This window comes from Ranitomeya variabilis, chromosome 6, assembly GCF_051348905.1.
Source record: "Ranitomeya variabilis isolate aRanVar5 chromosome 6, aRanVar5.hap1, whole genome shotgun sequence".
Taxonomy (NCBI): domain Eukaryota; kingdom Metazoa; phylum Chordata; class Amphibia; order Anura; family Dendrobatidae; genus Ranitomeya; species Ranitomeya variabilis.
Window position 1 is genome coordinate 479,449,891 of NC_135237.1, and position 12,241 is coordinate 479,462,131.

The 12,241-nt window shown below is 42.5% G+C and overlaps 1 protein-coding gene across 4 annotated transcripts in view; it reads right to left on the reverse strand.

The window, feature by feature from the left end:
- The window catches only part of STAU2 (staufen double-stranded RNA binding protein 2), a 702,362-nt gene that overhangs the window by 159,240 nt on the left and 530,881 nt on the right, over positions 1 to 12,241 (reverse strand). For all 4 annotated transcript variants that reach the window (XM_077270664.1, XM_077270662.1, XM_077270663.1 and 1 more), the window contains one exon: positions 3,468 to 3,605. In XM_077270664.1, the coding sequence (XP_077126779.1) occupies positions 3,468 to 3,605 (138 nt within the window). The remainder of the gene's footprint in view (positions 1 to 3,467; positions 3,606 to 12,241) is intronic.

A 12,241-nucleotide genomic window follows, 5' to 3' on the forward strand; every position in this document is an offset into this window, starting at 1 on the left:
CCACCCACATAAAGGTTGGCGTAACTGGGCGCGAACCTGGTCCCCATAGCAGTACCCCACTGCTGGGAGTAGTAGTCCGTGCGATAAAGAAAGTAAAAAAGGGTGTGAAGTCGCTAAATATTTTTTAAACCAGTCATCTTTGGTTCCGCAGGAACAGACTGAGTTTTTAGGTGATCTTATGTCATTTATTTTAACACACAATTACTTTCTTTATCGCACGGACTACTACTCCCATGCTTGATGATGTTGTTTTTATTTGGTCTGGTGGTGTGGATACCCTCAACCAGTTTTTAATTGATATTAATAAAAATGACTATTTTTAAAATTTTACTTCCACTACCAGTTCCACCAACATCAATTTTTTAGATCTTAATATTTTTATTCATAATTTTACAATTCAAACGTGCACTTTCAGAAAACCCACCGATACAAATAGCTTTATTCCCTTGGACAGCTGCCACCTCCCTAGTTGGCTGCTGAACATTCCCAAAAGCCAATATATGAGGATCCACCGCAATTGCTCCAGACCCCAGGATTTTAACAATGAGGCCCGACAACTTACCAACAAATTTTTAGAGAAAGGATATGATGGAAAAATGCTCGAACAATCTAAAGCAACGGTTTTTAAAAAATCCAGAGAGGAGCTTATTAACAACAAAAAATGTAAAAAAACAGAAGACTCAACAGATTTCACCCCCATCATCACACAATATAATGCCAGCACTAATATTCTTCGAAAAATAGTCAATAGACACTGGCATACACTTAAAAATGATAAAGTTTTGGGGGAAAAAATCGCGAGCCGTCCTCGTTTTGTTTACAAAAAATCCTGTAACCTGGGTAATATTATTGCACCTACTGTCCAGGCTAAACCCTCTCTTAAACCATCCACCTTTTTTCATAGGATATTGAAAGGGTTCTTTCCATGTCACAAATGTAACATGTGTAAACAAATTAGAGTGCGTAAACAAACTGATATTGAAAAGGGTAACCACAAAATCCCTATTAAAGATTTTATTACGTGCTCTACCACAGGGGTTATATATATGATAAAATGCCCTTGTGGTAAAAGATATGTAGGAAGGACAAAACGGACATTGAAAACCAGAATCAATGAACATATTAGAAATATTAAAACTAAATTTATGGGTCATCCACTTTCGAAACACTTTATACATCATCATGGGGGACAAATAAAGGATATGGAGGTTACAGGTATTGCGGTGGTGCATAAACAATGGAGAGGTGGCAATTACATTAAGGCCATGTCCAGAGCTGAGACAAAGTGGATCTTCGTATTGGACACCACTGCACCAAGAGGTCTTAACGCTGGAGTTGAACTTTTTGGATTCCAATAATGAAGTGGATTGCGGGAGATGTTATAAAGGGACTCTTTGTGGGGTGAGGACCATCCCTGATGAAGGAGACAGGTGTCTCCGAAACGCGTAGGATAGAGGTCCTCACCGCATTCCGTACTTACCACCGGACTCTAGCGGCGGTCACGTGAGTGTCACGTCACACAGGTCCTGCACCGTCGCTGTGCGCACTGTTCGCTTCACACGCGGCGTCGGTTTAGCTGGACCACCGCCTTGACTCGTTATCCGGTGAACTGTGACTGCTTTCGGCCGGGGCAGTCAGAAGCTTCGATTCACTACCGGATTCACTACCGGACTTACTACACTAGAAGATTCTCTTGGATGGACACCTGCTGCAGCAGGACAGGATCACTAGCCGCTGTGTGTTACCCTTATTGTAGTGGGTGAGTTACAAGTATTTCTATAGTCACGCAGCAGCTTGATTGGGACTGTTATATTAGACCTTCATTTGTGTGTGACAGACTCTTCATACAGACAGCCTTCTAGTGGATACACTTGTTTTTTCCAGCGCGAACCTTTATACACGCTATGTGTATATATGTATAATATTTCTTTTATCTTACAATTTTTTTTGTGGGGAATTGTTGGTTTCGCTGCAGGACTTTTACAATTGTGACACTTTGCGCCACTGTTTTATTATTATTTTAAGTTTGGTTACTGTTGATAGACAGTAATGGTGGTCAATCTCCTACATAACGAGCTTACTGTCTGTGTGACGGACTGTGTGATTTCAGCCATGTATTTTTGACTATGAAACACTGCAGTGTTCCAGAGAAAAACATACATAAAAGCAACCGGGGATGGAGCCGCACTGGAGATTGGTCAGGCAGGTGTGTGGGTCCCTGGCGGCTTCTCCCCGCCTGCTGCCAGGGACTCTCCGGTCTCTCCCTATACATACTCCCGGGGAGAGGCCAGTCACTCGAAGGGAGCGATTGGGGAGAAGCCACCAGGTCCCGCCTTTTTGACTAGTCAACCGAGTCGCTTTATCTCTGGAGGCTTTTAAAGTAAGTTTTTCTCTGAAACACAGCAGCATTTCATAGTACAACATACCCTTCTGAAATCATACATCCAGGCTGCAGGATACAGGCTGCCCGGGGATCGCACAGCATGTACCAGATGTCAGGTTCACTTTAAATGAACTGAAATGCTAATATCTTAACAGCTGCAAATTTTAACCGTAAATTGCAAAAATGCTTGTTTTTACTAATACTATCCACACAATACCCATTTATTTTTAAAATGTGAATAACCCTTTAACCCCCTTCTCTAAAGCTGCACTGAAAGATTATCAAGAACGGGAAAAGTCAGAGAGGCCCGGAGCCTGCAGTACTTTTCTCTCCCCTCAACAGGGCAGACAAAGTACGCCTGTGCCGGAGCCGCAGCGTGAAGACAAGAAGAGGACGTCATCGTAAGAAGATAGGAGGCCCCGGACCGGATCGTGACGCCCATCGGACCAGAACAGACACCGGGACCTCCCCTGGGTGAGTATAATCTAACCTCTTTTACTTATCTTTCAGGATACATCGGGGGCTTATCTACAGCATTGCAGAATGCTGTATAAGCCCCTGATGCCGGTGGGCTTAGCTTACCCCCAAGTCCGTCTAAATGGGACTCCTATTCAATCCTATCCGGATTCTTCTCATTGTGCGCCTACTCATGCATTTCCCAGACAAAAAAAATGCAAGATATAAGGAAAATTCACAAAATATCTGTTTTACAAACTGGTCAAAAATGTGGGAGACTGGTAAAAACTCTGGTGGGCATATTAATCTGTTCAGGTGTAGCAGTAGTTTCCAGGTTTAGCATTACATTCGGGGAGTGCACAGATTTCTCCAATGCATGGGATTTCTTTGTTCGGACAGGTGGTAAAACATGGACATTTCTCCACTAACCGCATTTATAGATGGCTTATTGGACAATAAAGGCTCTGGCCAGGTACCATACACCAGGCATTATGACTAAATGACTTATTTTACTGAACAATGGAGAACAGAACCAGCAGACCGTGTAAAATCAGAGTCTTAATTCTATATTGCAGCAATAATGTTCACAAGTGAAAAGGCATAAAGAGAGGTACATTTGATACATTACCTGCATAATGAATTCTCTTCTGCGCTGAATTCCTCTTTCTGACAGCAAGACGTACTCAGGTTCCTTCTCCTTCTTAGCTTGCTGGATTTGAGCCAAACGACTGATTGGATTCATTCCCTGGCCATATTCCGGAGAGGCCTAGAGTAAAACATCATTGTAATTAGATATATGGAGGCCAACATTGTGGATGCAGCAATAAGAGGTGCAACACTGTACAAATTTGTGGCTAAAGGAATTTTCTACTAGTTAACTTTAAAGGGGAACGCTAACGAAGCATATACAACCTCAGAGGAGGCTCCACAGATGTCTGAGGTATAGGGTGATACACTTCAGTGACACTAAGATTTGTGCTCAAGTACAAAACAGTCAAAAAACTAAAAAGGACCACTGGTTACAACGTTTCACCAGCCCCGCACTCAGGAAAATATGTAGTTGACCAAGCTGATCTAAGATTTCTGGATATGCCAGTCAGCGGTACTGTTAGGGTCACACAAGATGAGGTTCTCGTACAAGTGCCCATACTTAAGCGGGTTGTCCAGGATTGGGGCGAAAGTCTGCATTCACTCTAGGTGACTGCAGACTTTTGAAATCTTTCAATGCACAAACCGTGCACTGTCAGGATTCTCAGAAACAGTCAGCAAGACCGGGCAGTCATGTGACTACAAGTACGTTATATGTATACTGCTGGTCTCATTCAGACTAGACGTTCGCTGAATCACTTATTACAAGGGAATTGAGCAGGCTGCTCACATCTAGTCTGGAAGTATCACATGCTCGTGGGGACATGACCAACTACTCTCACCACCATCACCAGAGAATCCTGACAGTGTACACTGTGAAGATTCAACAGTCTGCAGTCAGTGATCACAGTCTTTCATTACAAACATGGACAACCGCTAACCTTTTTTTCAACTGCATTAATTTATACAATTTTTCATGATGCAAATTCAATCCAGTCTTCATAGACTCATAGAATGGTAGAGTTGGAAGGGACCTCCTGGGTCATCTGGTCCAACCCCCTGCTCAAAGCAGGATTCACTAAATCATCCCAGGCAAATGTCTGTCCAGCCTCTGTTTGAAGACTTCCATTGAAGGACAACTCACCACCTCTCATGGCAGCCTGCTCAATCATGGATTGATCACCCTAACTGTCAAAACGGTTTTTCTAATATCTAATCTGTGTCTCCTCCCATTCAGTTTCATCCCATTGCTTCTAGTCTTTCCTTGTGCACCTTTTCCTTCCACCATCCAGAAATTTAAAAAAAATAATAATAATAATTTAAAGGATTTGGGCAACATTTTTGGTTACGATAAAAAAAAAATTACTAAAATAAACAACAATATTGCCAGAATTAAGAAGATAGGTACCTACTGGGCATCATGAAAATGATTTAATAGCTCGTCCAAATACAAATCAACATAAAAAGTTGACATGTCACCACACAGTCATTAATAAAGAAGAAAGTAGTTTATCACATGGACAGGATTAAAAGTACCCTTCCATAATACTTAGTCCCACAACCTTTGGAAGGGACTCCAAATTGTTTTCGTAGCCATCTGTGGGTGTCTTGTTCCTGTCTACAGGTTAAGAGACTCCCCCGGAAGAAGGCACACACAGCCGAAACGCACGTATGGGCCGTGGCACCATCAGACCAGAGGTAATTATTATTATACTATATGCACCAATACTATGCCATCTTTTCATTAACCTGTGTGTGGCTTTTCTAAAGGTACCTTCATACTGAACAACTTAACAACGATAACGCTAGCGATCCGTGACGTTGCAGCTTCCTGGATAGCGATATCGTTGTGTTTGACACGCAGCAGCGATCAGGATCCTGCTGTGACATCGTTGGTCGGAGCTAGAAGGCCAGCACCTTATTTCGTCGCTGGATCACCCGCTGACATCGCTGAGTCGGCGTGTGTGACGCCGATTCAGCGATGTCTTCACTGGTAACCAGGGTAAACATCGGGTTACTAAGCGCAGGGCTGCGCTTAGTAAACCGATATTTACCCTGGTTACCAGTGTAAATGTAAAAAAAAACAAACACTACATACTTACATTCCGGTGTCTGTCGCGTCCCCCCGGCGTTCTGCTTCCCTGCACTGTGTCAGCGCCGGCTGGCCGTAAAGCAGAGCACAGCGGTGACGTCACCGCTCTGCTTTACGGCCGGCGCTTACAGTGCAGGGAAGCAGAACGCCGGGGGACCCGACAGACACCGGAATGTAAGTATGTAGTGTTTTTTTTTTTTTTTACATTTACACTGGTAACCAGGGTAAACATCGGGTTACTAAGCGCGGCCCTGCGCTTAGTAACCCGATGTTTACCCTGGTTACCCGGGGACTTCGGCATCGTTGGTCGCTGGAGAGCTGTCTGTGTGACAGCTCTCCAGCGACCACACAACGACGAAACAGCGACGCTGCAGCGATCGGCATTGTTGTCTATATCGCTGCAGCGTCGCTTAATGTGACGGTACCTTTAATGTGACGGTACCTTAAGGTTATTATGTCTTCTTTTGGCATCAGGTATTAATTAGTCACAGGGAGTATTTATACTTTTGCAGTATGGGTCAGAATCTTTGGATATAACTTTCCTCTGGTCTGTGGTGTCCTGTTTCATTTGGTACTGTTCACCATTGTTAATATTGTTTATGATTTTAAGTATTATTAATAAAGTTTATAATTTGTTATTATTCTAGTTCTGTTGTGCAAAATTTATTTATAGGCTTATATATTCTTTGCATGGGACAATTTATATTTATTTCCGGATGGGCACAACGGTTGGGAACTATTAACCCTGTGTATTGTTTATCTAATTGGTATAGGTTAAATGAATTGCAGTGGAAGAGATGATGGAAAGGTTTGCTGGGATTTTTTACCCAAAAGGAGAGGTCAGCTCTTCTAATATTTTAAATTAGATTGAGATCAGGACTCAATACTCGCCTGTTTAGAACAGTCCATTTTTTTTCCTTTTAAAACATTCTTAGGTACTTTTGGATTTACGCTTTGAGTCATTATCCTGCTCTGTTACCAGTTATTCAACTCAAACCTAGCTATCTGACACCTGCAAGCACATTTTGCTCTAAAATGTTCTAATAATCCTCCAATTTTATGGTTTCTGTAACAAGTTTAAGATCTCAGGCAGCAAAGCAGCCCCTCAAAATTATGGATCTTCCACCATGTTTCACATGTGCATATTGCTTTATAGACTTCATTTCGTAGTCTGTAAACAGAACGCTGGTAGGCATTGCCAGATAGCTCCAGCTTGGTTTAATCTGTTATATAATAATTTCCCAGAAGTTTTGTGGTTTGTACAGCACCTGTCAAAAGTTTAGACTCACTTGCTCATGCAATAGATTTCCTTATTCTTATGTACACATTGCAGCTTCAAACTGAAGGCAACAAAGCCATGAAGATACATATATGGAATCAAAGTGTAAACCATTTGTGAAACAAATCAGAATGTATTAAAGAGAGCCTGATAGCTTGGGTAGCATGCATCAGGCACTGGATGTATAAACTCAGCCAGGTATGTTTGACTGTGAAATTAGGCGGCATATTAGAAAAAAAAAAACACTAAATGCCACCGGGGACCTACCTGTGCAACTAGTTTCCAGCGTGGTTGGCTCTCCGCCCACTGCCCTGAATTGACAGGTTTTTCCGTACATACAAATAAAGACAGAAATCTGCCTATAAACCTTTTGTTACTTCAGATACCTCTTTTTACACTGATGACAGCTTTACATCCCCTTTGCATTCGCACAGATTCATCAGGTAGTCACATGTAATTGCTTCTAATGAACAGATGTGCCTCGTGAGGAGTACATTTGTGGAATCGCTGGCATTCAAAGATTCTTTGTGAGCATCAGGTCTGTCTTTCAGAGTTTGTTAGTATACAGTTCCATACGGTACTGAGTACTATTCCACAACTGCTCTAAGCCAGAATATGGAAGGAACCATTCAAATAAAGAGGAACGACAGTCCATCATTACTTAAAAACTAGAAGGTCAATCAAGCCGGAAAATTGCCAGAACCTTGAAGGTAAAGTCATAAAAGCCATCAATCTCAATGATGAAACTAGCTCTTATGAGGACCACTCCAGAAAAGGATAATTTCTTCAGATTTAAAATCCTTAGAAAGGGAAAACTGACAGCACCTCAGATAAAAGTCCTCAACATCAAGTATACAGAAGACATTGAAAAGCAGGTATTTTATTCAAATTGCTGCAAAGAAGTCACTACTGAAGACTATAAACAGAGAGACTTGTTTCACCAAGCAGCACAAAGGACTGGACAGTAGATCAGTAGATATCTGTAGTACAGTCTGAGTCAAAACTTGAAATTTTTGCTACCAACTGCTATGTCTTTTTGAGACAAAAAATAAGGAGACTACATGCTTGGTGCCCACTGTCATAAGTAGGGTTTTGAGTTGTACAGATCCCAGGCTGGGAGCATTTGATCACTGCCTGTACTTCCTGTGCACAGGTAACTGAAGCAGGTTTATCTGATGAAGAGCTGACATGAAATGTGTATACAGAGTAATTACCACGTGGATGTCAATGGTGGATAACCATTGAGGCCAGCAAATGTCTCCCTGTATGCCTCCCTGGCATATGGGTGTTAAATGCTCAATGCTTTCATATTATACAGTCACTCTGCACTCCATAGAAAGAACAAAATAAAACAGTATGTTAAGTTTCTTTGTATTATAATTCTAGTTTTGTGCAAATTGTCTCTTCAGAGGGGAAGACGACTAGAACTCTAGTGCCACCTATTGGAAGTAGCAATCCTAAAAGTCAATGTCGACCCTTTAATGAGCCTTGTCACAAGACTTGGGATAAAAGCCAAACCAGAATCTCAATAGAATCTCCAACAGGTGGCACTAGAGTTCTAGTCCTTTTCCTCTCTAAATCGACAATTTGCATATTTCCCAGAGGAGCATTGCGGTTTTAAGTCTCCTCATCTCGGCATGCTTAGCATATCAATCTCTGCAAGGAGAAACAATACTTCTTGGAATTCTAGTTTTACAAACTCATAGAATGTTAAAGTTAAAAGTGATCTCAAGGGTCATTGTGTCCAATCCCCTGCTCAATGCAGAGCAGGATTCACTAAACCATCTCGGTCAAATGTCTGTCCAGCCTCTATGAAGACTTCCATTGAAGGAGAACGCACCAACTCTTGCGGTAGCGTGTTTCACTTATTGATCACCCTCAATGTCAAAATGTTTTTCTAATATCTAATCTGCGTCTTCTCCCTTTCAATTTCATTCCATTGCTTCTCATCTTTCCTTCTGCAAATGAGAATATGGATGTTTCCTTTATATTGTGATATCCCTTCAGATATTTGTAGACCGCTATTAAGTCTCTTCTTAGCCTTCTTTTTTGCAAGCTAAACATTACCAGATCATTTAATCGCTCCTCGTAGGACATACTTTGCAGTTCGCTCGCCATCCTGGTAGCTCTGCTCTGAACTAGCTCCAGTTTTTGAATGTCTTTTTTTTAAATGTTTTGCCCAGTACTGGACACAGTATTCCAGATGAGGCCTGACCAAGGAGGGGTAGAGGGGGATAACTACTTCACGTGATCTAGACTATTGCTTTTCCTAGAACTGTTGGACTTTTTTGCTGCAGCATCACACTTGACTCATGTGCCATCTGATCTATTAGTATACACAAGTCTTTTTCACACGTGCTGTTTCTCAGTTCTATTCCTTTAATTCTGTAGATGTAATTTTCATGTTTCTTGTCCAGATGTAGAATCTTGCATTTCTTCCTGTTTAATACTATTCTATTCATCACTGCCCATTATTCAAGCTTATCTAGATCCTTCTCGGTCTTCTCTAGTGTTAAGGCCCCGTCTCACACAGCGACGCTGCAGCGATACAGACAACGATGCTGATCGCTGCAGCGTCGCTGTGTGGTCGCTGGGGAGCGGTCACACAGACAGCTCTCTCCAGCGACCAACGATCAGGGGAACGACTTCGGCATCGTTGAAACTGTCTTCAACGATGCCGAAGTCCCCCTGCAGCACCCGGGTAACCAGGGTAAACATCGGGTTACTAAGCGCAGGGCCGCGCTTAGTAACCCGATGTTTACCCTGGTTACCAAAAAAAACAAACAGTACATACTCACCATCTGATGTCCGTCAGGTCCCTTGCCGTCTGCTTCCTGCTCTGACTGAGCCGCCGTACAGTGAGAGCAGAGCGCAGCGGTGACGTCACTGCTGTGCTCTCACTTTACGGCGGCTCAGTCAGAGCAGGAAGCAGACGCCAAGGGACCTGACGGGCAACAGATGGTGAGTATGTACTGTTTTTTTTTTTTTACATTTACGCTGGTAACCAGGGTAAACATCGGGTTACTAAGCGCGGCCCTGCGCTTAGTAACCCGATGTTTACCCTGGTTACCAGTGAAGACATCGCTGGATCGGTGTCACACACACCGATTCAGCGATGTCAGCGGGACCTCAACGACCAAAAAAAGGTCCAGGCCATTCCGACACGACCAGCGATCTCGCAGCAGGGGCCTGATCGCTGGTACGTGTCACACATAGCGAGATCGCTACTGAGGTCGCTGTTGCGTCACAAAACTTGTGACTCAGCAGCGATCTCGCTATGTGAGACGGGGCCTTTAGCTATCCCCCCTAGTTTTGCATTGTCTGCAAATTTGATTAGTTTACCTTCAGTTTCCTTATCTAGATCATTATAAAAATGTTGAACATCACTGGGGCCAAGACAGAGCCTTGTGGTACCGCACTTGAAACTCTTCCAATTGGATGTGCAACCATTTATTACCACGCTTTTGAGTACGATCACTGAGCCAGTTATGAACCCACCTAACCATTGCCTTGTCAATCCCATAATTGGTCATTTTTTCAATAAGGATAGTATGAGACACTTTATCAAATGCTTTGCTGAAGTCGAGAAATACTATATCTACCGCATTTCCGTGAACCACCCAGTCAGTGATTCCATCATAGAAGGAAATTAGATTAGTCTGGCATGACTTGTTTGCCACAAACCCATGCTGGCTCTGGTTAATTACTGTATTCTTATCCAAGTACTTATATACATGCTGTTTAATAATTTGTTGAAAGATCTTTCCTGGTGTAGAAGTAAGGCTAACTGGCATGTAATATCCTGGCTCCATCTTTCCTTTTTTGAAGATCGGGACAACATTTGCCCTTCTCCAATCTTCTGGGACTTTTCAAAGATTCTGGCTAGTGGTTCTGCAATTTCCTCTGCTAACTATTTCAGTACCCTAGGATGTAATTCATCTGGACCAGGAGATTTAAATTTATTTAAATTAGCTAAGTGCTCCCTCACCATCTCTCAGTTTATGGACAGAGTGGATTAATGTATTCCTTTGATGGCCTCGTGAAGATCAGTTGATGTTACAATTGCTTTCTTAGAGAAAACAGATGCAAAATAGGAATTTAAAAGTTCGGCCTTCTCAACATCATTTTAGACCACGTCACCCTTTTCAGCCTGTTAAAATGCTTTTTTACTGCTTTTGGTCTCCCTTGCAAGCCTTACTTCAATACTGGCTTTAGCTCTTCTACCAATTGCCCTGCATTCCATGCAAATTATTTTCTTCTTTAGATATGCCCCCTCTTTCTATTTAATATATGTTTTTTTCATATTTTTAAACAAGTGATTAGGTTCGGAGTTAATACATCCTTTTCTCTTTAAATGCTTCCAATTCTTCCTTTTCAGGACTGTTACCAATTGTGCAGTAAGAATTTCATTCAGCAAATTTTCACATCCTTCTTGGCCATTTCTGTCCTTTAGATTATCCAGCCATTGGACTTTTCCTACCCTCTTTCGGAGTCCATTAAAATCAGCCTTTCTGAAGTCTAACTTTAAAGTCCTCGCTGGTCTTCCTCCTCTTGTAATCCAAAATTCCAGGATAGCATGATCGCTGCCTCTTAAATTTACAGCCACCTTTACTACCTCAACCATTTCCTCCCTGTTGGTAAGAATTCAGTCCAAGATTGCAGATCCTCTTGCTCTCTCTTCTACCTTTTGAAAGAAAGTCGTTGGTAAGAGAAGATAAGAATTTTCTGGGCCCATTACTTTTGCCTGAGAGAGATTCCCAATAAATATCCACCTCATGACCACTATGTTACACTTTTTTGAGAACAGAGACATCTGATGTAAAAAGATTTCATCCATATCTTCAGTCTGTCCAGGTGGCCTACAGTAAACAACCACAATAGTGTCCTTTCTGTTCTTCTCTCCTTGCATTCTTACCCAGTTTCTGCAGAGCTAGCAGTCTCTGAAACTTGAATCTGTGTGAAGATATGCGTTTTCCTAACATACAATGTAAAAACTCCTCCCCTCTTGCTAATCCTGTTTCTGATAAATAAGTTGTAGCCTTTAAAGTTTGTATTCCAATCACTGGCTTGCTCTTGTAATCTGCATCTCAAAAACATTTCTAAAATTCAACCCTTTCTTACTTTCGACTCTTAGGGTACCGTCACACTAAGCGACGCTGCAGCGATAGCGACAGCAATGCCGATCGCTGCAGCGTCGCTGTGTGGTCGCTGGAGAGCTGTCACACAGACCGCTCTCCAGCGACCAACGATGCCGAGGTCCCCGGGTAACCAGGGTAAACATCGGGTTGCTAAGCGCAGGGCCGCGCTTAGTAACCCGATGTTTACCCTGGTTACCAGCGTAAAAGTAAAAAAAACAAACAGTACATACTCACCCAGCGTCATACCTCCCCCAGCGTCTGCTTCCTGACACTGACTGAGCTCCGGCCCTAACAGCACAGCGGCT